This window comes from Sapajus apella, unplaced genomic scaffold, assembly GCF_009761245.1.
Source record: "Sapajus apella isolate SASKATOON/1434 unplaced genomic scaffold, GSC_monkey_1.0 scaffold46, whole genome shotgun sequence".
Taxonomy (NCBI): Eukaryota; Metazoa; Chordata; class Mammalia; order Primates; family Cebidae; genus Sapajus; species Sapajus apella.
Genome location: NW_022436986.1, coordinates 18,900,894 through 18,922,127, shown reverse-complemented (window position 1 = coordinate 18,922,127; position 21,234 = coordinate 18,900,894). Strand labels below are relative to the sequence as shown.

General features: G+C 41.7%; 1 protein-coding gene across 1 annotated transcript in view; it reads right to left on the bottom strand.

Moving 5' to 3' along the window:
- Positions 1 to 21,234, bottom strand: part of SNX30 (sorting nexin family member 30) — a 120,089-nt gene that overhangs the window by 34,398 nt on the left and 64,457 nt on the right. Inside the window, exons 4-6 of the mRNA XM_032240377.1 lie at positions 9,765 to 9,923; positions 3,368 to 3,563; positions 1,439 to 1,638 (exon numbers count right to left, since the gene is read on the bottom strand). Of these exons, the coding sequence (XP_032096268.1) occupies positions 1,439 to 1,638; positions 3,368 to 3,563; positions 9,765 to 9,923 (555 nt within the window). The remainder of the gene's footprint in view (positions 1 to 1,438; positions 1,639 to 3,367; positions 3,564 to 9,764; positions 9,924 to 21,234) is intronic.

Genomic DNA, 21,234 nt, shown 5'->3' with positions numbered 1-21,234 from the left:
GGAGTTTGTCACTATTCTCTCTGCTTCTGTATGTGCTTAAAGTTCTCCATCACAATTTAAGTTTTTATAACTAGTTGATTATTTTTTATTCCTCTTCTCAAGCTGTACAATGTTTTCATGGATCCACAATCTTTTTGGTTTTACATTTTCTTTTTTTTTTTTTAAATAGAGACAGGGTTTCACCATTTTGGCCAGGCTGGTCTTGAACTCCTGACCTCGTGATCCACCCGCCTCGGCCTCCCAAAGTGCTGGGATTACAGGCATGAGCCACCTCGCCCAGCCGGTTTTACAGTTTTACAAACCAATGTTGACTGACAGGTTTCTCTCCGGAGATTCGGGTCAGTCCCTATTCAGGTCTTTCCTAACGGGATGCCCTAGATCTGCCCCAAAGACAGAGTAATCATGCAGAGGTCTCCTTTGTGAAGTAGGAGGGGCACCATTTAGAGGTGGGAATGTTCAACACTGAGCCACGTTTCTTTTTTTATTTGTCATAAAGACTGGGTCTTTCCTCTAATCAGTGCCACCATCATTGGAGTCTCCTGAAGTGATGCTCTCCAATCAGTCTACGCGCACGCTGGGGGAGTTCCTAGCGTGGGCACTGGTGCAATCCATCCTGCACTCTACCTGATTCTGCATACAGAATTTGGGGCCAGACATTTGTCCTTACAGTCCTCCTTCTTGTCCACCACTGCTAGACAAAAGACATTCTCACTGTTGTTCCTTTCATATATAATCTGCCCCTCCCTCTTTTTAAAAAAGCTTTCAAATTTTAACACTTTTGTTCTAAAATTCCACAGTATGCTTTGGGTTGGTGATCTTTTCAATCCTTTTGCTGGGCAAATAGCATGTCCTTTTAATCAGGCGATTTATGTCTTCAGCTTTGGGGGATTTTCTTGTATTATTTCTTTTACAATTTCCTTCCCGCCGTCTTCCCTGTTCTCTCAGAAACTCTTAGCAGTAAGATGCTGAACCTTTGGGATTAATCCCCTATGTCTCTTTTCTTTCACATTTTCAGGACTTTTGCATTTTTGTTCTATTTTCCAATGGCTTTTGTTTTGTCTTACTTTAAGATTTCTTCAACTTTACCTTCCAACTTTATTATTCAATTTTATTTCAGCAATCATGTTTTAACTTCCAAGAGCTCTAATTAGCTATTACTTTTCCATGGCATCCTGCTCGTTTCATAGACGTTGCATCTTCTTGAACTTTCGGAGAAACTGATAAGTATTTCTTCCCAAACTTTTTTTTCATTTAATTCACATACTTGGTTCACCATGTGCTCTATCTATATGTCCATGATGTCAGTCCACATGTCTGATCCTGCCCACCCAGGAAGAAGGAAACTTATACCACATGAAAATAGGCCACAATCCATTACTTTCTGATAACTGCTATGACAAAGAAGGTATCCAAGTACCCAAGAAGCCAGCCAGCTTACCTTCATGGAGTCAGAGTATAAAATATATTCCCTGAGCACGGGTAGGAAGTCTTCTGTCATGTCATCTGTCAGCTCTTCCAAGGCTGTAGAGCAGTTCCCAATGCAAGCTGACACACCCTCCAGGGGTTCAGCCAGCTCACCCTCCAAGGTGCTCCACGTGGAGTACACAGGCCCATATTCTCTCAGCTCCACAAGGTACTCTGAACAGGGAAGAGAAACCAATGAAAATCTGTCTGGGTAGCACTTGCTGCTATTACTGACTCAGTAACCACCACAGCCAAGGGCTCTCTACATGAACATGTGTTTCCTTGGCCATTCACTCACCTAATCCCACTTTTCTTTAAACACAACATGTTTCTAGCACAATTGCTTGAAACCTCTGAAAGCTCATGCTACATCAATCCATTCCACCCCACGATGGGAATGCGGTGCCTCTGGATAATGGGCACTCCAGTACCTTATGGGAAAAAGTGGTAGCGGCCACACCCACCAAACATCTTCGAAAATAACCACTCATCTACACATACTGTGAAGCGGTATTTTAACAGGCACTGGGGGCAAAGTTTCATATAGGTATAGGGAGATGTTTTTAAAGGTTAAAAAGACCAGGCACGGTGGCTCACACTTGTAATCCCAGCACTTTGGGAGGCTGAGGCAGGCAGGTCACAAGGTCAGGAGCTCGAGACCAGTCTGACCAACATGGTGAAACCCCATCTCTACTAAAAATACAAAAATTAGCCATGCATCTGTAATCCCAGCTACTCAGGAGGCGGAGGGAGGAGAATCATCTGAACCCGGGAGGTGGAGGCTGCAGTGAGCCGAAATTGCGCCACTGCACTCCAGCCTGGGTGACAGAGCGAGACTCCATCTCACCAGAAAAAAAAAAAAAAAAAAAAAAAATCAGTCACAATGGATAAGTAGAATTTTAGGAAACATTTTGATACAAGATGTCATCTTACGCTGGCAGGTTTATTCTCACACTTGGCGGTCACCTCAGCACCTTGGAGCCCATCAGAATTTACTCAGCACAATCTTTAGGTGTGGATGGTACCCAAGGCTATCTCCAAAAATCTATGGGCCCCACATGGTATCATCAGTGGATCAAGTAGAGGGAACAAGTACAAGGAATGAGAAAAAAAAATGTTGATATTTTCCCCCTGTAAGAAAACCTGGCTCATCATTTGTCACCGGGAGTCTTGCCATTATTACAACAGAACATCATCATCATGGCTTAGTGACCGATGAATGGCAACTGCTGGGGAATCTTCTCAACATGCTTCCCACGCCAGTGCCATCAATTATACTGTTCACGTCTGTCTGCACCACACATATGTAAGGAGGCAAAAGATCCCAACATTCTGGGATGTGGCAAAGCAGGTGGCTCTGAGAGGGGTGGGAAGGAGGTGGAGGCAAAAACGAGGAAGAATCAATACAGGCCCTGGCAACTGCCCCATGCGGGAGGGGTGGGTTTAAAATGAACCGGGGTGGGATGGGTGAGTCAGTTACAAGTCTGAAGATTCACCAGGGTCATAACTTTGGCAAACACAGGTCGCTGTGCTGTCCTTTTGAACCATCTTTCCGCCAGAAAAGGTATCTAAGTTTGTCTATTAAATTATTGTTCCCTATGGATGAAGGGCAGTTGAGTCTATGTCTCCACTTTGAAAGCGAAAGTTAAGAGAGCGTAAAAGGAAATGCCTGGCGACTCAGCAGTGCTGGCCATGGGAAAAGCAAACACATGGCTGGCACGGTAGGACAAAGGACGGGGTGCAACGTGACATTCCAGTCACACCTACCTCCTCCCCTCCTTGTATTTCTTTGTTAAGCACAAGATGGCCTAGTTCTGTCACTCCAGCATTTTGCAGTTTGATTCTCTGTAGCACACATGAATGCCATTTCTGCCAATAATCCAAACCTCAACAGATAGCTCACCTATTTCTTCTTTGATGATCCGCTGGGCTATTCGATCAATGGTTCCCAGTTTGAGTGCAAATGTATCTAAGTAATCACCTATGGCTGCAAACTCCAGCGGCCGCGTCCTCAGCTTGTAGCCGCCAGTCACGTGCTTGACTGACTCGCCCATTCTGGTCAGCAATGCTATCCCTTGCTTCTTGTAGATGTTCAGATCCTGAGGATGATATGTGAACACTCAGAGCACCCACTTACTCACACGGGCAGGACTAAATAAAACAGCTTCTAAAAGCAGCTTCAGTTTGGAAATGGAGGACTCGGGAAACAAGGAACTGAGTCAGAGGACCCAATCACATTCACACGAGGACCTAGCCTGGACGTCATAACCACCAGACTCAGGCGCCGGTAGGTTGACATCTAGGATCCCTTTCAGCAGAGCTGAACTCCAGTCCTTAATCAAATTCACTCACCTCAGCACATTGCCCTTTAAACACAACACTGTTTCTAATTTTTTTTGAGACAGAATCTGGCTGCCGCCAAGCTGGAGTGTAGTGGTCCGATCTTAGCTCACTGCAACCTCCGCCTCCCAGTTCAAGCGATTCTCCTGCCTCAGCCTCCTGAGTAGCTGGGATTACGGTGCGTGCCATCGTGCCCAGCTATTTTTTGTCTTTTTAGTAGAGATGGGGTTTCACCATGTTGGTCAGGATGGTCTGTCTCAATGTCTTGGCCTTGTGATCTGACCGCCTCGGGCTCCCAAAGTCCTGGGATTACAGGTGTGAGCCACCATGCCCGGCCTCTAACATAATTTTTTTAAAGTATCCGTTTCTCCCATACAAGGTCCCCTATGTTGTCTTTAGGAGCAAAACTGAAGAGCAGAGGTTCCGAGATCCAGCACTCATTTATTTATACCCCAACTAAAGCCATGTAAGGAGAGTAAGGGTGGAAAGCAGGAAACAGTGACAGAAAAACATTGCTAGAAAACTCAGGCCTAGGATGGATGCGGTAAACAGCAAAACATTTTAATCCTGCATTTCTTGAAGGGAAAACTAGAAATAAGCTGAGTTTCATAACCCATTGTATCTAAATATAAAGAATATTAGCCAGACCAGGCACATTGGCTCATGCCTGTAATCCCAGCACTTTGGGAGGCTGAGGTAGGCAGATCACTTGAGGTCAGGAGTGCAAGACCAGCCTGGCCAACATGGTGAAACCCTGTCTCTACTAAAAATACAAAAAAAAAAAAAAAAAAAAAATTAGTTGGGTGCCATGGCACATGCCTGTAGTCCCAGCTCTAAGGCATGAGAATCACTTGAACCCGGGAGGCAGAGGTTGCAGTGAATCAAGATCGTGTCACCGCACTCCAGCCTGGGCAGCTGAGCAAGACTCTATCTCAAAAAAGAACAACAACAACGAAAAGCCTATTAGCCTACCTAATAAAACCAGCTTCCTCCTATCATCAACCCCTAAGAGGAACCTATAGCATCTTTAGGTTGTCCTGTGTCACCTGAAAGGGTAGCTTTCAAAATGTCTTTACAGAAAGTACAGGTGTCTGTTCCTCATATCCACTCACAATACAAACAGAGTGTTAATTCCCAGACCTAGAAGGGCATGACTAGAGAAAGTGAAAGGAACCCAGAGGAAGGACATAGGTAGTTTTCTGGTGACCTGGTCTGATGCAGAAGACAGAGCAGAGAATGCAGAATTCATGGCTAACATGGCCCAACAGCCCCTCTGCATTTGATGTACAATTTCAGGCTGAGGTCTCTATAGTATCTGAATATAGCCTCCTTGTGAATTTGCTTCCTTCTTCAGGCCTTCATTTCTGCTCTTGATCCACCCTTTCCTATTGAGGTGTGAGTGAGAGAGAGAGAGAGAGAGAGAGTCCGTGTGTGTGTGTGTCTAGGTTTTTGTCCACATTTCCTGGCTCATAACCCCCTTGTTCCAGTCTTTTTTTTTTTTTTTGAGACAGAGTTTTGCTCCTGTTGCCCAGACTGGAGTGCAATGACACAATCTCGGCACACTGCAACCTCCAACTTCCAGGTTCAAGCAATTCTCCTGCTTCAACCTCCCGAGTAGCTAGGATTACAGGCATGCACCATTATGTCCAGCTAATTTTATATTTTAACATAGAGGGGGTTTCTCCATGTTGGTCAGGCTGGTCTCAAACTCCTGACCTCAGAGTGCTGGGATTACAGGCATGAGCCACCACTGGGATTATGGGCATGAGCACCCGCGCCCAGCCTGTTCAAGTTTTTCATTATAATGATAGGTGTGTTAAGCCTCAGGAAACAGAATCTCTCGGACCTTCTCCTGCCTCCTCCCAAGGCAGGACTTGAATATTCCCCAGCCTTTCTGACTATGGGTCAAAAGGCCCTCATTCCAGACAGGGTCTTTCCCTACACCCTGGAGAAAGGAATGCTGCTGTCATGAAGCTTCCACAAAAATCCAAGAGAACTAGGTTCCAAGAACTTCTGGAGAGCTCAACATGTGGAGTTTCCTGAAGGGTAGTACACCCAGTGAGGGCATGGAATCTCCATGTCCCTTCCTCTACACCTTGCCCAAAGCAACTCTTCAACTGTATCCTTTGTGATATCCTTTATAATAAACTGGTAACTATGTTTCTCTGGGTCCTCTGAGCTGCTCCAGCAAATTAATGGAACCCAAAGAAGGGGTCACAGAAAGCCCAGCTTGAAGCTGGCTGGTCAGAAGCTCTGGAGGCTTGAACTTCATGTCTGAGATCTGGAAGCTCGCAGACTCGGGGACTGAGTCCTCAACCTGTGGGATCTGATGCTATCTCCATGTAAATAATGTGGGAATTAAACTGGTGGACAACCAGCTGTCAACTGCTGCTTAGTGTCTGGGCAAAATCCTGGTCCCCACCCCCGACCCCATAATTTGGTCACAGAAATTTTCTTCTGTGTGGATGACAACTGCTGTTGTTTGGGAGCAAAGGAAAATCATGGTTTCAGAGTTTTTCTTGAACACCTATCCACACCTTCCCCCAACCAAGGGCCTTGCCCTACCAATTATCCCGTCTGTCTGTGTCTTCAGCTGCTAATCCTTCAGCATGTAAAATACACCCAAGGCTGACCCATCTTAAAAACAGCAGCAATCTCCTCTAGTTCCTCTCCACCTCTCTCCTTCCCTTCAGAGTCTGGCTGCCTGAGACAGTATCCTAAAGACTCCACCTCCCCTTCTGACCTCCCGCACTCTAGACAAGAAGCATCTGCAAAGGCACAAGGCCTTCATAAGACTAGAACTGAAGCCTCAGAGTTCTTGGAATTACCTCTGCAGACGGCGTTTTTAGAAGTGCCACTAAAGTCAAATGGACTCACTGGACTGCACAGGCTCCACTTCAAGGAGAGCTCTGAATGGGTGTCCTAGTTAACCAAGTTAATTTACATGTTGAATAAAGTTATGTAGTATTATCTATCTGACTGCCATACCCACTCTACCAAAGATGAAAATATTGACTTGAATATAGTTGCTACTGAGTGTCCCTATTTCTCCCAGCATTACCGGCTGCTACTGCTTTTTTCTTTTAATATATAGAGATGGGGTCTCACCATGTTGCTCAGGCTGCACATGAACTCCTGGGCTCAGGTGATCTACCTGCCTTGGCCTCCCAAAGTGTTGGGTGTTATACGCATGGGCCACCATGCACAGCCTTACTGGCTTCTTGTTAAGGGCACTTCTAATTTGTTGATAAACTCATGTTATCACAAGGAAAAGGAAGAGTGTCTCTGCATTCCCTAAGGCAGAACATGAAATGTCATCCAAGAACAGGATCGAGTTATTCAAGGCATGTGAAACGAAAAAAACGAGGGAGCTGGAGGAGGGGAATAGGGTGCTGCCATTTAAGAGGCATAGAGTTTCAGATCCGCAAGATGAAAAAGTTCTGAAGATGAGTTGCATAACAATTTAAATATACTTAACACTACGGAACTGTATACTTAGAAATTGTTAGGATGGCAAATGCTATGTGTATTTTATCACAATTTAGAAAATGTTTAAAGAGAAGATAAGGCTGTTTAGCTGCTGGGTGTGGTGGCTCATGCCTGTAATCCCAGCACGTTGGGAGGCCGAGGTGGGCGGATTACCTGAGGTCAGGAATTGGAGACCAGCCTGGCCAACATGGTGAAACCCCATCTCTACTAAAAATACAAAAATTGCCAGGCGCGGTGGCTCAAGCCTGTAATCCCAGCACTTTGGGAGGCCGAGGCGGGTGGATCACGAGGTCAAGAGATCGAGACCATCCTGGTCAACATGGTGAAACCCCGTCTCTACTAAAAATACAAAACATTAGCTGGGCATGGTGGCGCGTGCCTGTAGTCCCAGCTGCTCAGGAGGCTGAGGCAGGAGAATTGCCTGAACCCAGGAGGCGGAGGTTGCGGTGAGCCGAGATCGCGCCATTGCACTCCAGCCTGGGTAACAAGAGCAAAACTCCGTCTCAAAAAAAAAAAAAAAAAAAAGGAAAATACAAAAATTAGCCAGATGTGGTGGCGTGCGCCTGTAATCCTACTTATTCAGGAGGCTGAGGCAGGAGAATCATTTTAACCTGGGAGGTGGAGGTTGCAGTAAGCTGAGCTCACACCACTGCACTCCACCCTGAGCAACAGAACAAGACTCTGTCTTAAAAAAAAAGAAAAAAAAGAAAAGAAAAAAGAAAAGATAAGGCTATTTAGCGCATTTTGTTCAGCAAGGGATACTGAACTAGGGCTGGAATTTGTTCTGTTTAAAGCCACCTCTCCTGTGTTCATTCACATGGAGTTAGATTTTGATCGAGACAGTATAGGACCTTATATTTTTTAAGTCATTTTCATACTGCTTGGCCCACAGATAGATAAATCTCCTTCTCTCTCTCTCTCTTTCCTACTTATTCTTCATACAGATTCCTAACAACCAGGGGTCCAAGCTTTTCCCTCCCTTTTCTTTTTTGTTCAGTAAACATGACTGTACTTGAGTGCTTTCTGGAAAACGGATCTTGGGTGAGAAAGTGAATTGTACTTTTGGAGAACAGGATGTATTCTACTTTGAGTATGAGTTGAAAGGATTATACCTGAGGATTAGTTCACCAGGAAATATTTATTTTTAAAAGGTGTACCATTCCAACCTGCAGGCGGAGAAAGCCTCTGGGAAAAAGACACGCTGACTTGGGAAGCTGAAAGGCTCAATGCCAACTGAGGTTATAAAACAAAACTAAAGAACTCTGTCATGTGGCTTCCACTGAATGAAGAATGGCACACTCTCTGAAGTCTTTAATGTCAACTAACGTTATCTATAAAGATTTCTCAATTTTGCAGTCTTGAAAAACTAGAAAGTATCTGGACCGCAATACCCTTCCCAACATGGAACATGTCACATATAGCCTGAACAGGGGAATCTGATACCTGAAACCAAACAGGTGGCACTGGAAGGAAGCTAGCAGGAGTGTCTGAGCATGTGACCCCACTTCTGCAGACCGTGAGAGCACAGCACCTCAGGTTTTCTGCCCAGTTCTGCCAACAGGGAAGTGCAGAGAAAGACAGACCAGTGAACAACTAACTTGTGTCTGACTACACAGAATCTGGCAACTGTGTAGGACCCAAATGTTTTATGTGGCAAATGCCCACCTGACAGGAACAGAATCGCAGGTAAATAACAATCAGGCAGTGTGATACACAGGGACAGTGTGGCCTCAGTAGCCACAAAGACCCAATCTGAAATCCTAGTGACGCTACCTGAACAAGGACAAGCTCGCAGAACTTGAGTCTCCTTGTCCGTAAATGTGGCTGCAAGTCATCACTCAAAGCGCCCTTATGAAGAACACCCTCACCAAACACTTAAATGTTCCTTCTCTTCCGTGTCCATTGTTGGCCAGGCTGGGCTCACCCAGTAATACTGCCAAGAGTGTTTAAGGAAACACTTAGCTTTGCTTTTGGCAGAGCAAATATTCTAACTTCCTCTGCAGCTGCAAGTGGATGGGGCCCAGGGTGGGGTGAGGACAGATCTCCTAAATTCTAACATAGAATCCATCTATATGGATTTGCTAATACCAAAAAAAACATGCTAATGCACAGAGGCACCCCAAAAAAAGAACAATTTTATGACAACCCTGTTATAGTGAACCATTCACTCATGAAGGTGGTTTATGAAAGATCAAAACAACTTTTTTTTATTTTTTAAAAGAGATAAGGTCTCACTCTGTCACCCAGGCTGCAGTGCAGTGGCACAATCACAGCTCACTGAAGCCGCAAACTCCTGGGCTCAAGCTATTCTGCTTTAGTCTCCCAAGTAGCTGGGACTACAGACGCACAACATCACACTCAGCTATTTGTTAAAATTTTGTGTAGAGACCAAGTCTTGCTCAAAACAGCTTTTAAGAACGAACCCCAAGAATGGCAATTTGGGAGAAGAGCATGTAAACCTCTGCCCTTACCTTGGCAGTAAGGAAAATATTAAAGTATTCATTGAAAGAGAGCACAGGATGATCCGTAATTCTTTTTAGAAATTTATCCAAAGCCTTTCTTCTGGTCTCCACAAACTCTTCTGAAAAACGATCCACAACACCTTTTACCACAAACTTCTCGGGAAGAGGCTACGAAGACATGAAGAAAGAAATCAGAATAATTGATGAGATGGTGCAAGGAAAAACAACCAGGCTAGCACACCCAGCTCTATTATCCCTCTGTGCAAGAAAAGTATTTCTTAATCAGGCACATTGTCATGTAGCCATTAATTTAAAGATTTCTGAAAAATATAAAGTAAATATCCTGTCAATTTTATAATGCAAGAAATAAAGCACTAAATTATAGTCTCCAAAATACAGAAAAATAGATATTTATGGAGTAAAGTCAACAGTACAGTTATTTTTACATTGCTTGATGTACAAATGATATGACAGAAAACGTATGGCATGATAGGAAGGAAGGAAGGAAGGAAGGGAGGGAGGGAGGGAGGGGGGGAGGGAGGGAGGGGGGGAAGGACAGAGGGGAAAAGAAAAGAAGGGGGAGGGAGAAGAGAAGAGAGAGGAAAAAAAGAGAGAACTGAGAGAGAAAGAAAAGCAAGCAAGCAGGCAGACATCAACCACATAAAATGTATTTAAATATCTTAAGATTCTAATCCAGTACTTCATTCCCCATTCATACTTGGTGAATGAAGAAATAAGAACATTAGGTAAACTCACGTATCTAAAAAAAATACCTTTTCTAAGTCAATTTTTTTAGTTTAGGTTTATACTCAAAAAATCTTTAAAATGTAATTTCCTTTATTCCCCTTACTCAAATAAATTTCTCTATCATACTGACTTAGAGCTGATGCTGTGGGTAATTTAAAACTATGTGCCTACCAAGGGATCTCTGAGCTTTTAACCTATTTCCACAGTAGTTTGATCAAATGCTTGATTTAAAAGCCTTCTTTATTATTACTACCACAGGGAAAAGAAGTATCTGCTATGCACACGTTTTAAAATACTTGAGCTGTGAAATACTTTTAAAATTGTACATTTAAAAAATGGGCCCAGCCTGGCCAGCATGGTGAAACCCCATCTCTAATAAAAATACAAATTTAGTCAGCTGTGATGGCAGGCACCTGTAATCCTAGCTACTCGGGAAGCTAAGGCAGGAGAATCACTTGAACCCATGAGGCAGAGGTTGCAGTAAGCCGAGATCGCGCCATTGCACTCCAGCCTAGGCAACAGAGCAAGATTCCATCTCAAAAAAAAAAAAAAAAAAAAAAAAAGGCCAGGCGTGGTGGCTCACACCTGTAATCCCAGCACTTTGGGAGGCCAAGGCAGGTAGATCACCAGGTCAGGAGTTCAGGAGCAGCCCGACCAACATGGTGAAACCCCATCTCTACTAAAAATACAAAAATTAGTCAGGTGTGGTGGCACATTCCTGTATTCCCAGCTACTCAGGAGACTGAGGCAAAAGAATTGCTTGAACCTGGAAGGCGGAGATTGCAGTGAACCGAGATTGCATCACTGCACTATAGCCTGGGCAACAAGAGCGAAACTCAGTTTCAAAAATAAAAATAAAAAATAAAAACTAGGCAACTAAATCTAATAGATATTTCTCCAAAAAGATACACAAATGGCCAAGAAGCACATGAAAGGATGCTTAACATAACTAGCCATCAGGAAAATGCAAGTCCAACCATCATGAGGTGCCATTTCATACCTACTAGGATGGCTATAATATGGAAAAAAAAAAAAAAAAAGTGTTGGTAAGGATGTGGAGAAATCAGAACCTTTATACATTGCTGGTGGGAATGTAAAACATGCAGCCACTGTGGAGAAGAGTTTGGTGGTTCCTCAATCAGTTAAATATAGAATTACCATATAACTCAGCAATTCCACTCACAGATTTATGCCCAAAAGAACTGAAAGCAAGGCTGGGCATGGTGGCTCATGCTTGTAATCCCAGCACTTTGGGAGGCCAACGCAAGTGGACAGCCTCAGCTCAGGAGTTCAAGACCAGCCTGGGCAACATGGTGAAACCGCGTCTCTACCAAAAATATTAAATACAAAAACAATTAGCTGGGGATGGTGGCTTGCACCTGTAGTCCCAGCTATTCAGGAGGCAGAGGCGGGAGGATCACTTGAGCTCTCAAGATGGGGAAGTTGCAGTGAGCGGAGATCGTGCCACTGCACTCCAGCCTGGATGACAGAGACCTCATCACAAATAAACAAATATTTTTAAAAACTTTTAAAAAAGAATTCAAAGCCAGTGCTCAAACAAAATTTTGTACACAAATAGTCATAACATCCCTGTTTACAATGGCCAAAAGGCAGAAACAATCCCAATGTCCATCAACATGTGAATGGGCAAACAAAATGTGGCATGTCCATGCAATGGACTATGATTTGGTCATAAAAAAAAATGAATGAAGCACTAAAACACGCTACATTGTAGAAAAACCTTGAAAACATTACGGTAAATCAAAGCAGCCAGATACAAAAGGCCATATATATGATTCCATTCATGTGAAATATCCAGAATACACAAATCCATTGAGACAGAAAGTAGATGAGTGGTTGCTGGGGACTGGAGAGAATGGGGGAAATGAGATATGACTGCTTCATGGGTACAGGGTTTCCTTCTGGGGCGATTTTAAAACTTCTGAAACTTTTCAGAAGGTGGTGATAGTTGCACAACATTGTGAATGTACTTGACACCACTGAACTGTAGGCTATAAAACGGTGTTACATTTATTAGCACAATAAAAGAGCACATTACATATCTCAAAGTCATAGAGCATAAGAATAACACCAGCACTTATTAATCTACCAGTCAACTTGACAGAACACTGCCGCTGACAAAGCTCCTCGTCAGCAGATCCCACTTACTCCTGTCCCCATGAGGGAACTACAATCCTCAATTTTTTGGTCTTTGCTCCCTATGAGTTTCAGTTTTAAAACAATGTTTTGTTTGCTGAACTTGTTTTTTAACTTTATAAAAAATAAAACTACAGTGAATGTGTCACTTAAAGAAAGAGATACGTTCTGAGAAACACACTGTCAGGCAATTTCATCACCACGTGAACATCAGAGAGTGCATCTACCCAAACCCAGATGGTGCGGCTACTACACACCTAGGCTACATGATATAGGCTACTGCTCCTAGCATGTTACTGCACTGACTACTGTAGGCAACTGTAACACAATGGCAAGTACTTGGGTATCTAAACAAATTTAAACGTAGAAAAGGTACAGTAAAAATGCAGTATTATAATCTTATGGGACCACCATCTATATGCCATCCACCATTGACCGAAATGTCATTATGCAGTACACAACCGTATACTTCACTTTTGTCATTCAACATCTTTCTGGGACTTACCCATATTGATGTACGTTGAGCTATAGGAAAATAATTTTACTTTTCTGTAGTCACATACCACGTAACTGACTGTATGACAAATTGCCCTCTCCTACCTGTGAACATGTACATGATCGTGTGAATGGTTTACAGCATTATGGCCCTACTAACAATGCTGCTGAGAACACTCATGTAGATCCATCCTCTTTAGAAAATGCCAAGTCTCTTTAGGGAATAAACCAAGGATGGCCAAGTAGGTGTATAAAGACAACCACATGGTTTTTCCTTTAATATGTTAAGTGGTAAATTAATGTATTTTCTAATGTTAAACCAATCTAGCCGTTCAAGTTCAAAGTAGTAGGAGATTAAACACAAGATTTAACTCCACAAACTCCTCAAACCCCCATAATACGGCAATAAAGAGGATATCTTAGTTATAAACACTGAAGGACAAAAACAAATCAGAAATAAGACATAGCAACAAGGATTAGTGGACTCAGTCAATCCAAAAAAGTGGAATACTAGGGCACTTGGAATAGGCCTAGTAAACCAAGATTTAGAACACAAAACCTTGAAAAGATTTAGAATTGGTAACACCAACACTCCACCCCTGGAAAAGAAGTATCTGGAGTATGAGGGAATTCAGTGGCCTCAGCTTCAAAGAGCTTTAGAAAGTCAGTATGCTTTAGCTGTCAAGAGTAAAGATTCTCCCCAGAAGCAACACCACACATCTACAACCATCTGATCTTTGACACACCTGACAAAAACAAGCAATGGGGAAAGGACTCCAGGTTTAATACATGGTGTTGGGAAAACTGACTAGCAATGTGCAGAAAGCATAAACTGGACCCCTATCTGTCACCTTACACTAAAATTAACAGATGGATTAAAGATTTAAACATAAAACCTAGCACCATAAAAACCCTAGAAGAAAACGTAGGCAAAACCATCCAGGACATAGGCATAGGCAAGGACTTCATGACTAAAACATCAAAAGCAATGGCAACAAAAGCCAAGATAGACAATGGGATCTAATTAAACTCCAGAGCTTCTGTACAGCAAAAGAAACAACCATTAGAGTCAACTGGCAAACAACAAAATGGGAACAAATTTTTGCAATCTACCCATCTGACAAAGGGCTAATATCCAGAATCTATGAAGAACTAAAACAGATACACAAGAAAGAAACAAACAACCTGATTCAAAAGTGGGCAAAGGATATGAACAGACACTTTTCAAAAGAAGATATACATGAGGGCAACAAACATGAAAAAATGCTCATCACTGGTCAGTAGAGAAATGCAAATCAAAAAAAAAAAAGAAAAAAAGAAAAAAAGGTAAAGATTCTGATGCCATGCTTCCTGGGTTTATCTTTCAACTTTGCTGTCTACTAGCTGCTTGCCTTAGGTCAAGTTCTATACATCTCTTGGTACCTCAATAAGTTGGTGCTAGGCAAAAACTAATAGCACCAACTTCATAGGGTTGTCATGAAGATTAAATTAGCTGACAGGCTGAAAGTGCTTTGAATGATTCCTACCACAGACTAAACACAAATCTGTGTGTCTTTGTTGTAAGACTGGCAGCAGCTTCGGGGGACTACTAATCTTCAGGGACATCCAGTGTTCATTTAACCTTGACATGGTGGGAGTGTTCAGAAAAGATGCTACGAATACCGGAGGATTCTTGATAACAGAGCAGGAATTCCAAAGGGCACAGTGGAAAGGTTTGTAAATGAAAGAAGAGAGGGGAATAGAGTCAGGAATAAAATTACAGAGCCACACAGGGATAACATGTCCACATGCGACACCCAGCAGAGCTTATACTTGAGCAGAATATCAGAAATGAAGTGCTGGATCAGATGTACGGGCCACTCAGCCCAACGCTGGCCCAGTCCAAAGACTGAGAAGTTATCTTCGTGGGATATGGTTGTCCTTTAGGATAATTCCTTTATTCTGGTCAGTTCTTCTCTCCGCCATTCTCATACTCTAGCTTTTCTGAAGATTACTAAGCAGATTACTATCTTTCCAAAGTGGGAACAGGGTAAAAGAGCATCAGATGGAAATTTCCTAACTATCTTGCTCCCTCCACAGAAGCCCACCTACTGGGCATCACCCTCACCTCCATTTCTTAGTCCCTGTGGACAACAATCCCACCTCCCTTAAAGCTAAGCATTCCATCTGTGTCCTTGACCCATTTGTTCGTTTTTAAAAACTTTAAAAAAACTGAAAGCAGGTGCTCAAACAAAATTTTGTACACAAATAATCATAACAGCCCTATATACAATGACCAAAAGGTAGAAATAACCCAAATGTCCACCAGCATGTGAATGGGCAAACAAAATGTGGCGTGTCCAAAACAGATAAATGACAGGTGCACCTGTCATTAATCTCGTCCCTGTATCTTCAACATCTCCTGCTCATCCAGCTCTATTCCAAAAATCTGTAAAAAAATATGGTTGGTTTTTCTTCCTAAAAAATATGAATCCAACCACCCCTTGACCTTCTATCTTCTTCCTTCTCCTTCCTGGCTCATTCAATCTTTTTAAAAGGAGTCACTTACCTTGACTTCATTGTATCCCACTGATTTCTCAACCCCTAGCCTCAAAACAAAACTGGCTGTGATACTGCCTCAGTGCTGCATTTCTCTGCCCTATCCCCACCCAGTGCAGAAACGGCCCTTTTAAAATTGAGTGCCAATGACTTTCTAATTACCAAATCCAGTGGATATCTTTTTGTTTTTACTTCATGAGTCCTGTTGTGATACTCTCATTTGCTTCTGCTGAATAGGACTTGACAGGATGGCCTCAGGCACAAGTAAGTGGTTAGGAGTGCCTCACTTAACATAAGGATGACAATCTAAAATAGGGTCCCAGTCTTCAGATTTAGCACACTGAACTTATGTTTCATCAATTGGGGAGCTTGCTATTTAAAGGAATCCTCTGGTGAATCCTTCTGCAAGCAGAATTTCCTTCTCTCTTAAGCGTTATTATTTCCAAATGCATGTAGCTTCGGAAATTTCTTCCTATTTCAAGATTCCTTAATGGGACACATCTATTCTCAGCCTCACCTCTATTACTTTCTGGGTTGTTTACATATAGGAATCTGGGTTGCTGGTGAAATCAAGTCCATTAATAGTCTGTAAATCACATCATGTCAATGAAGAGCTCAACACAACTCCATAACCAAACAGCACATGTCTAATAAACGTCAAGTATTTTTATTAATTTGTAAGCATTGAGAACAGAAAGTAAAAAGTGCTGGGATTACAGGCATGAGCCACCACACCCCGCCAAAAATGTCTTAAAAAATCAAACAGAAAGCAAATATACAGATATATTTACGTAAATATATTTATATATACATATTTATATTTATAAGTTCTACCTGTAAGTACATAAATATATATATTTATATTTATGTAAATATATATATACAGTTTAGGCAAAAATGTTTTTTTTTTTTTTGGAAACGGAGTCTTGTTCTGTTACCCAGGCTGGAGTGCAGTGCTGCGATCTCGGCTCACTGCAACCTCCGCCTCCCAGCTTAAAGCAATTCTCCTGCCTCAGCCTCCCGAGTAGCTGGTACTACAGGAGCATGCCAACACACCTGGCTAATTTTTGTATTTTTAGTAGAGACGGGGTTTTACCATGTTAGCCAGTCTGGTCTTAAACTCCTGACCTTGTGAGCCAACCGCCTCGGCCTTCCAAAGTGCTGGGATTACAGGCGTGAGCCACCACACCCCACCAAAAATGTCTTAAAAAATAAATTGGGGGAAGCAGGCACAGTGGCTCATGTCCATAATCCTAGCACTTTGGGAGGTCAAACTGGGAGGATTGCTCGAGGCTAAGAGCTTCAGACCAGCTTAGGCAACATAGCAAGACCCCATCTCTACAAAAAATAAAAAATTAGCCAGGTGCACGCCTGAAGTCCCAGCTACTTTGGAGGCTGTGGTGGGAAGATCACTTGAGCCCAGGAGTTGGAGGCTGCATAAGCTATGGTCATGCCACTGCACTCCAGCCTGTGTGACAGAGCGAGATCCTGTCTCGAAAAAAAAAAAAAAAAGTCATTTGAAATCCACTTCTTCATATCCACTAGGATTTTGTTTAAAATAAAATAACAAGTGTTGGCAAATATGTGGAGAAACTGGGTCCTCATACATTTCTAGTGGGAATATAAAATTGTAAGCCATTATGGAAAACAATTTGAACAACTCAAAAAATTAAACACAGAATTACTATATCATCCAGCAATTTCATTTCTTGTCATGTAGCCAAGGTAACTGAAAACAAGTGCGCAAACAAAATCTTACACAGCCACCAGTGTTGATAGCAGCATTCTTCATTATAACTGGGCTGGGAAAAGGAGGGAATTGAGAGTGATTGCTTAATATGTATGGAGTTTCTTTTGGGGGTAATGAAAAAGTTCTGGATTAAATAGTGGTGACGGTGTACAACACTGTGAACGTACTAAAAGTCACTGAATTATATACACCTCAAAATGGTTAAAATGGTGATGTGTTATATGGCTTATATTTCCACTTTTTTAAAAAAAGGAGATGTGATGGTGGAAGCAGAGATGGTGACAGATATGCTGCTGGCTTTGAAGACAAAGAGGCCATGAGCCAAGGAATGCAGATGGCCCCAAGCACTAGAAAAGGCAGGCAAACAAATTCTCCCCTAGAGCCTTCTGGTAGACTGCAGCCCTAGCCTATATCTTGATACTAGCTCACTAAAACTGATTTTGGACTTTTGATCTCCAGAGCTGTAAGAGAATAAATTTCTGTTGTTTAAGGCACTTCAAAACAAAACAAAATACCTGAGTGTAGTGGGGAGGGAGTGGACAGAGATGAAACAAGATTGGCCACGAGCTGATAAATGTTGAAACTAAGTGATGGAGTTTCAAGGGGACTCATCGTACTGAATCTCTTCAGTATGGTTGATATTTTCTACAATGAAAACATTTTTAAAAACTGAATATACACATACATATGTTGGATCCTGCAAAAAAAAAATCCTATTTGCAAAGTATTACAATAATCCATTAAATATTTCAGGGTTTAATTTTGAAATACTGATATTATACAACACTTAGTACTTTAGTAAAGCACTTTCATTGGAAAGCTACTATTCCTGGGCAGGAAATCTAGACAAACATTTCAATTGCTGAATCCTGAAATGTCCATCTTCCTCATCAGCAACTGATTTGCTTCTTCTAAGCAATTCAACAAATATTTAGCACGCATTAAATATTTACATGACAGAGACCTATTTCTCCTACCCTTGTCAAAGCAATAGAAAATATTGCTTCTAAGCAAAAATAACTAGTAAATAAATAAAGGAGCATAGAGATTAAAAGCTTGCCCCCATAAACAACAGTCACCAAGCCCAGTTAAATGCAAAGCATTATGAAGTTCAACCAATGTTTCAATACTTAGTAACTTATCTATTGAGTAAGGTAAATGCAGGTATATTTTTAACAGTACAAAAAAGGAGGAACCAACTAGAAAATTGAGTTTTTATTGTTTCATATTAAAAAAAATTGTTGCATGGCAAATTTCTTCTCATTAATTCCTATGAGTTTACTACTGCCCAAAAGAAAACTTGGTGCATAATACAAATGTATCCTTTCAGAAAGCTTCCTTCATAAAAACAGAGTTAAACATTAAAATTCCAGGTGAAACTAAACACTGAAGTGTTGATGAAACGTATCTACTTCATCTTCCAAATCTATAGTGTGCGCCCATCTAATTGTGAAATTGCTCTGCTGTGTAGCGAGTGCTCCAGGAAATGAAGAAGTGTCAAACCCACTGAACAAATACAGAAGTAGAATATAGAATGGTGGTTGCCAAGGGTGTGGAGACGGGGAAATGGGGAGTTGTCCAATGGACATAAAATAATGTTACGAAAGACGAGTAAGTTCCAGATATCTGCTGTACAAAGTGGTATCTATAGTTAACAATACAGGCGTTCTCTCTTATCCAAAGGAGATATGTTCTAAGACCCCCAGCAGATGCCTGACGCCGTGGATGTATTGAACCCTGTATATACTATGATTTTTCCTACATATACATACCTATAATAAAATTTAGAGACAAGGTGTTACTGTGTTGCCCAGGCTGGTCTTGAACTCTTGGACTCAAGTGATCTTCCCACCTATATATATCTATACATATATATATATACGCACACATATATATGTATGTATATAATAAAATTTAGTAAATCAGGCACAGTAAGAGATTCACAATAATAATGGAGAACAATTATAACAATATGCTGTAATAAAAGTTATGTGTACAGGGTCTGTCTCTTTCTCTCTCAAAATGTCTTATGGTACTGTCCTCACCCTTCTTCTTGTGATCTCCAGCCTGAGAACCAAGAGGGCTACTAAGGGACTCACAAGTGGGCAGTGTCTACAGCATGGATAGCTGGACAAAGATGACTTATGTCCTAGGTGGGACTGCACGAGATTTCATGACACTATTCAGAACCGCAAACAATGTACAACTTATGAACTGTTTATTTCTGGAATTTTCCATATTTTTGGACTACAGGTAATTGAAACAGTGGAAAGCAAAACCACAAGTAAGGAGAAACGACTGTACAGTGTTGCATGCTGTAAAATGTGATAAGAGAAGAGATCTCATGTTACACGTTCTTACAAAAAAAAAAAAAACAGCAAAGGGACATAAAAAAACTTCTGAAGGTGATGGATCTGTTTATTACCTTGATTGTGATGATGGTCTCAGGGGTACATACAAGACTATTGAATAGTATGCATTAAATATGTGCCAGGCTATTTTGTATATCAATTACATCTCAATAAAACTTTAAAAAAAAACACTGAGGAAAAAAGTCATAATGAAGACTCTCTGCTGGCTCCAACTATTACATAATGAAGAAAAACACAGTGAACTGCTATTACAAGATGACGAACATATACACCCAGCATACTTCTAATTCCAAGATGGCATTTTAAGAACACATAGTTACTCTTGGCCAGGTACAGTGGCTCATGCCTATAATCTCAGCACTTTAGAAGGCAAAGGCAGGAGGATCGCTTGAGGCCAGGAGTTTGAGATCAGCCTGGGCAACATAGCAAGATCCTGTCTCTACCCCCCCCAAAAAAAAAAAAAAAATTAGCCAGGCATGATGGCACATGGTGCCTGTAGTCCCAGCTATTCCAGAAGCTGAGGTGGGAAGATCACTTCAGCCCAAGAGTTCAAGACCAGCCTGGGCAACACAGTGATACCTTGTCTTTACAAAAAGTTTTAAAAAACAGCCAGGCATGGTGGCACGTATATATGGAGGCTGAGGTGGGAGGATTGCTTGATCCCGGGAGGTCGAGGCTGCAGCGAGCTGTGATTGCACCACTGCACTCCAGCCTGGGAGACAAAACAACATCCTGCCTCTAAATAAATGCACAATTAATTAATTAATTTTTAAAAAGAACTATGAACACTTAAGGATAAAAAGGCATCCCAATTAAATGGGCAACAGATCTTAATTGATATTTCTCCAAGGAAGATATACGAATATCCAAAAGCACATGAAAAGATGCTCAATTATCATTAGGAAAATGCAAATTAAAACCACAATGAGACAGCACTGAACATCCAGTGGGATGGCTACAATTCAAAAGACAAAACAGGAACAAGGCTGATGGAGATGTGGAGAAACTCCTACACATCGCATGTGGAAATGTAAGATGATACCATCGCTCTTGAAAACGGTCTGGCAGTTCTTCAAAGCGTCAATTATAGAGTTATGTACGTTTCAATAATTACACTCCTAGGAATACACCACCATCCCAAAAATGAGAACATGTCCACAGAAAAAACCTGTACATGAATCTTCACAGCAGCATTACTCATAGCAGCCAAAAAATGAAATAACCAAAATGTCCATCAAGGGTGAACAGACAAAATGTGGTATTATCCATAAACTGGAATATTATGTGGCAATAAAAAGGAACAAAATATTAATATATGCTACAACATGGATGAACCTTGAAAATATGCTAAGTGAAAAAAACAAGCAACATAAAAATCACATTGTGTATCATTTCACTTCCATGACATGCCCAGAAGAGG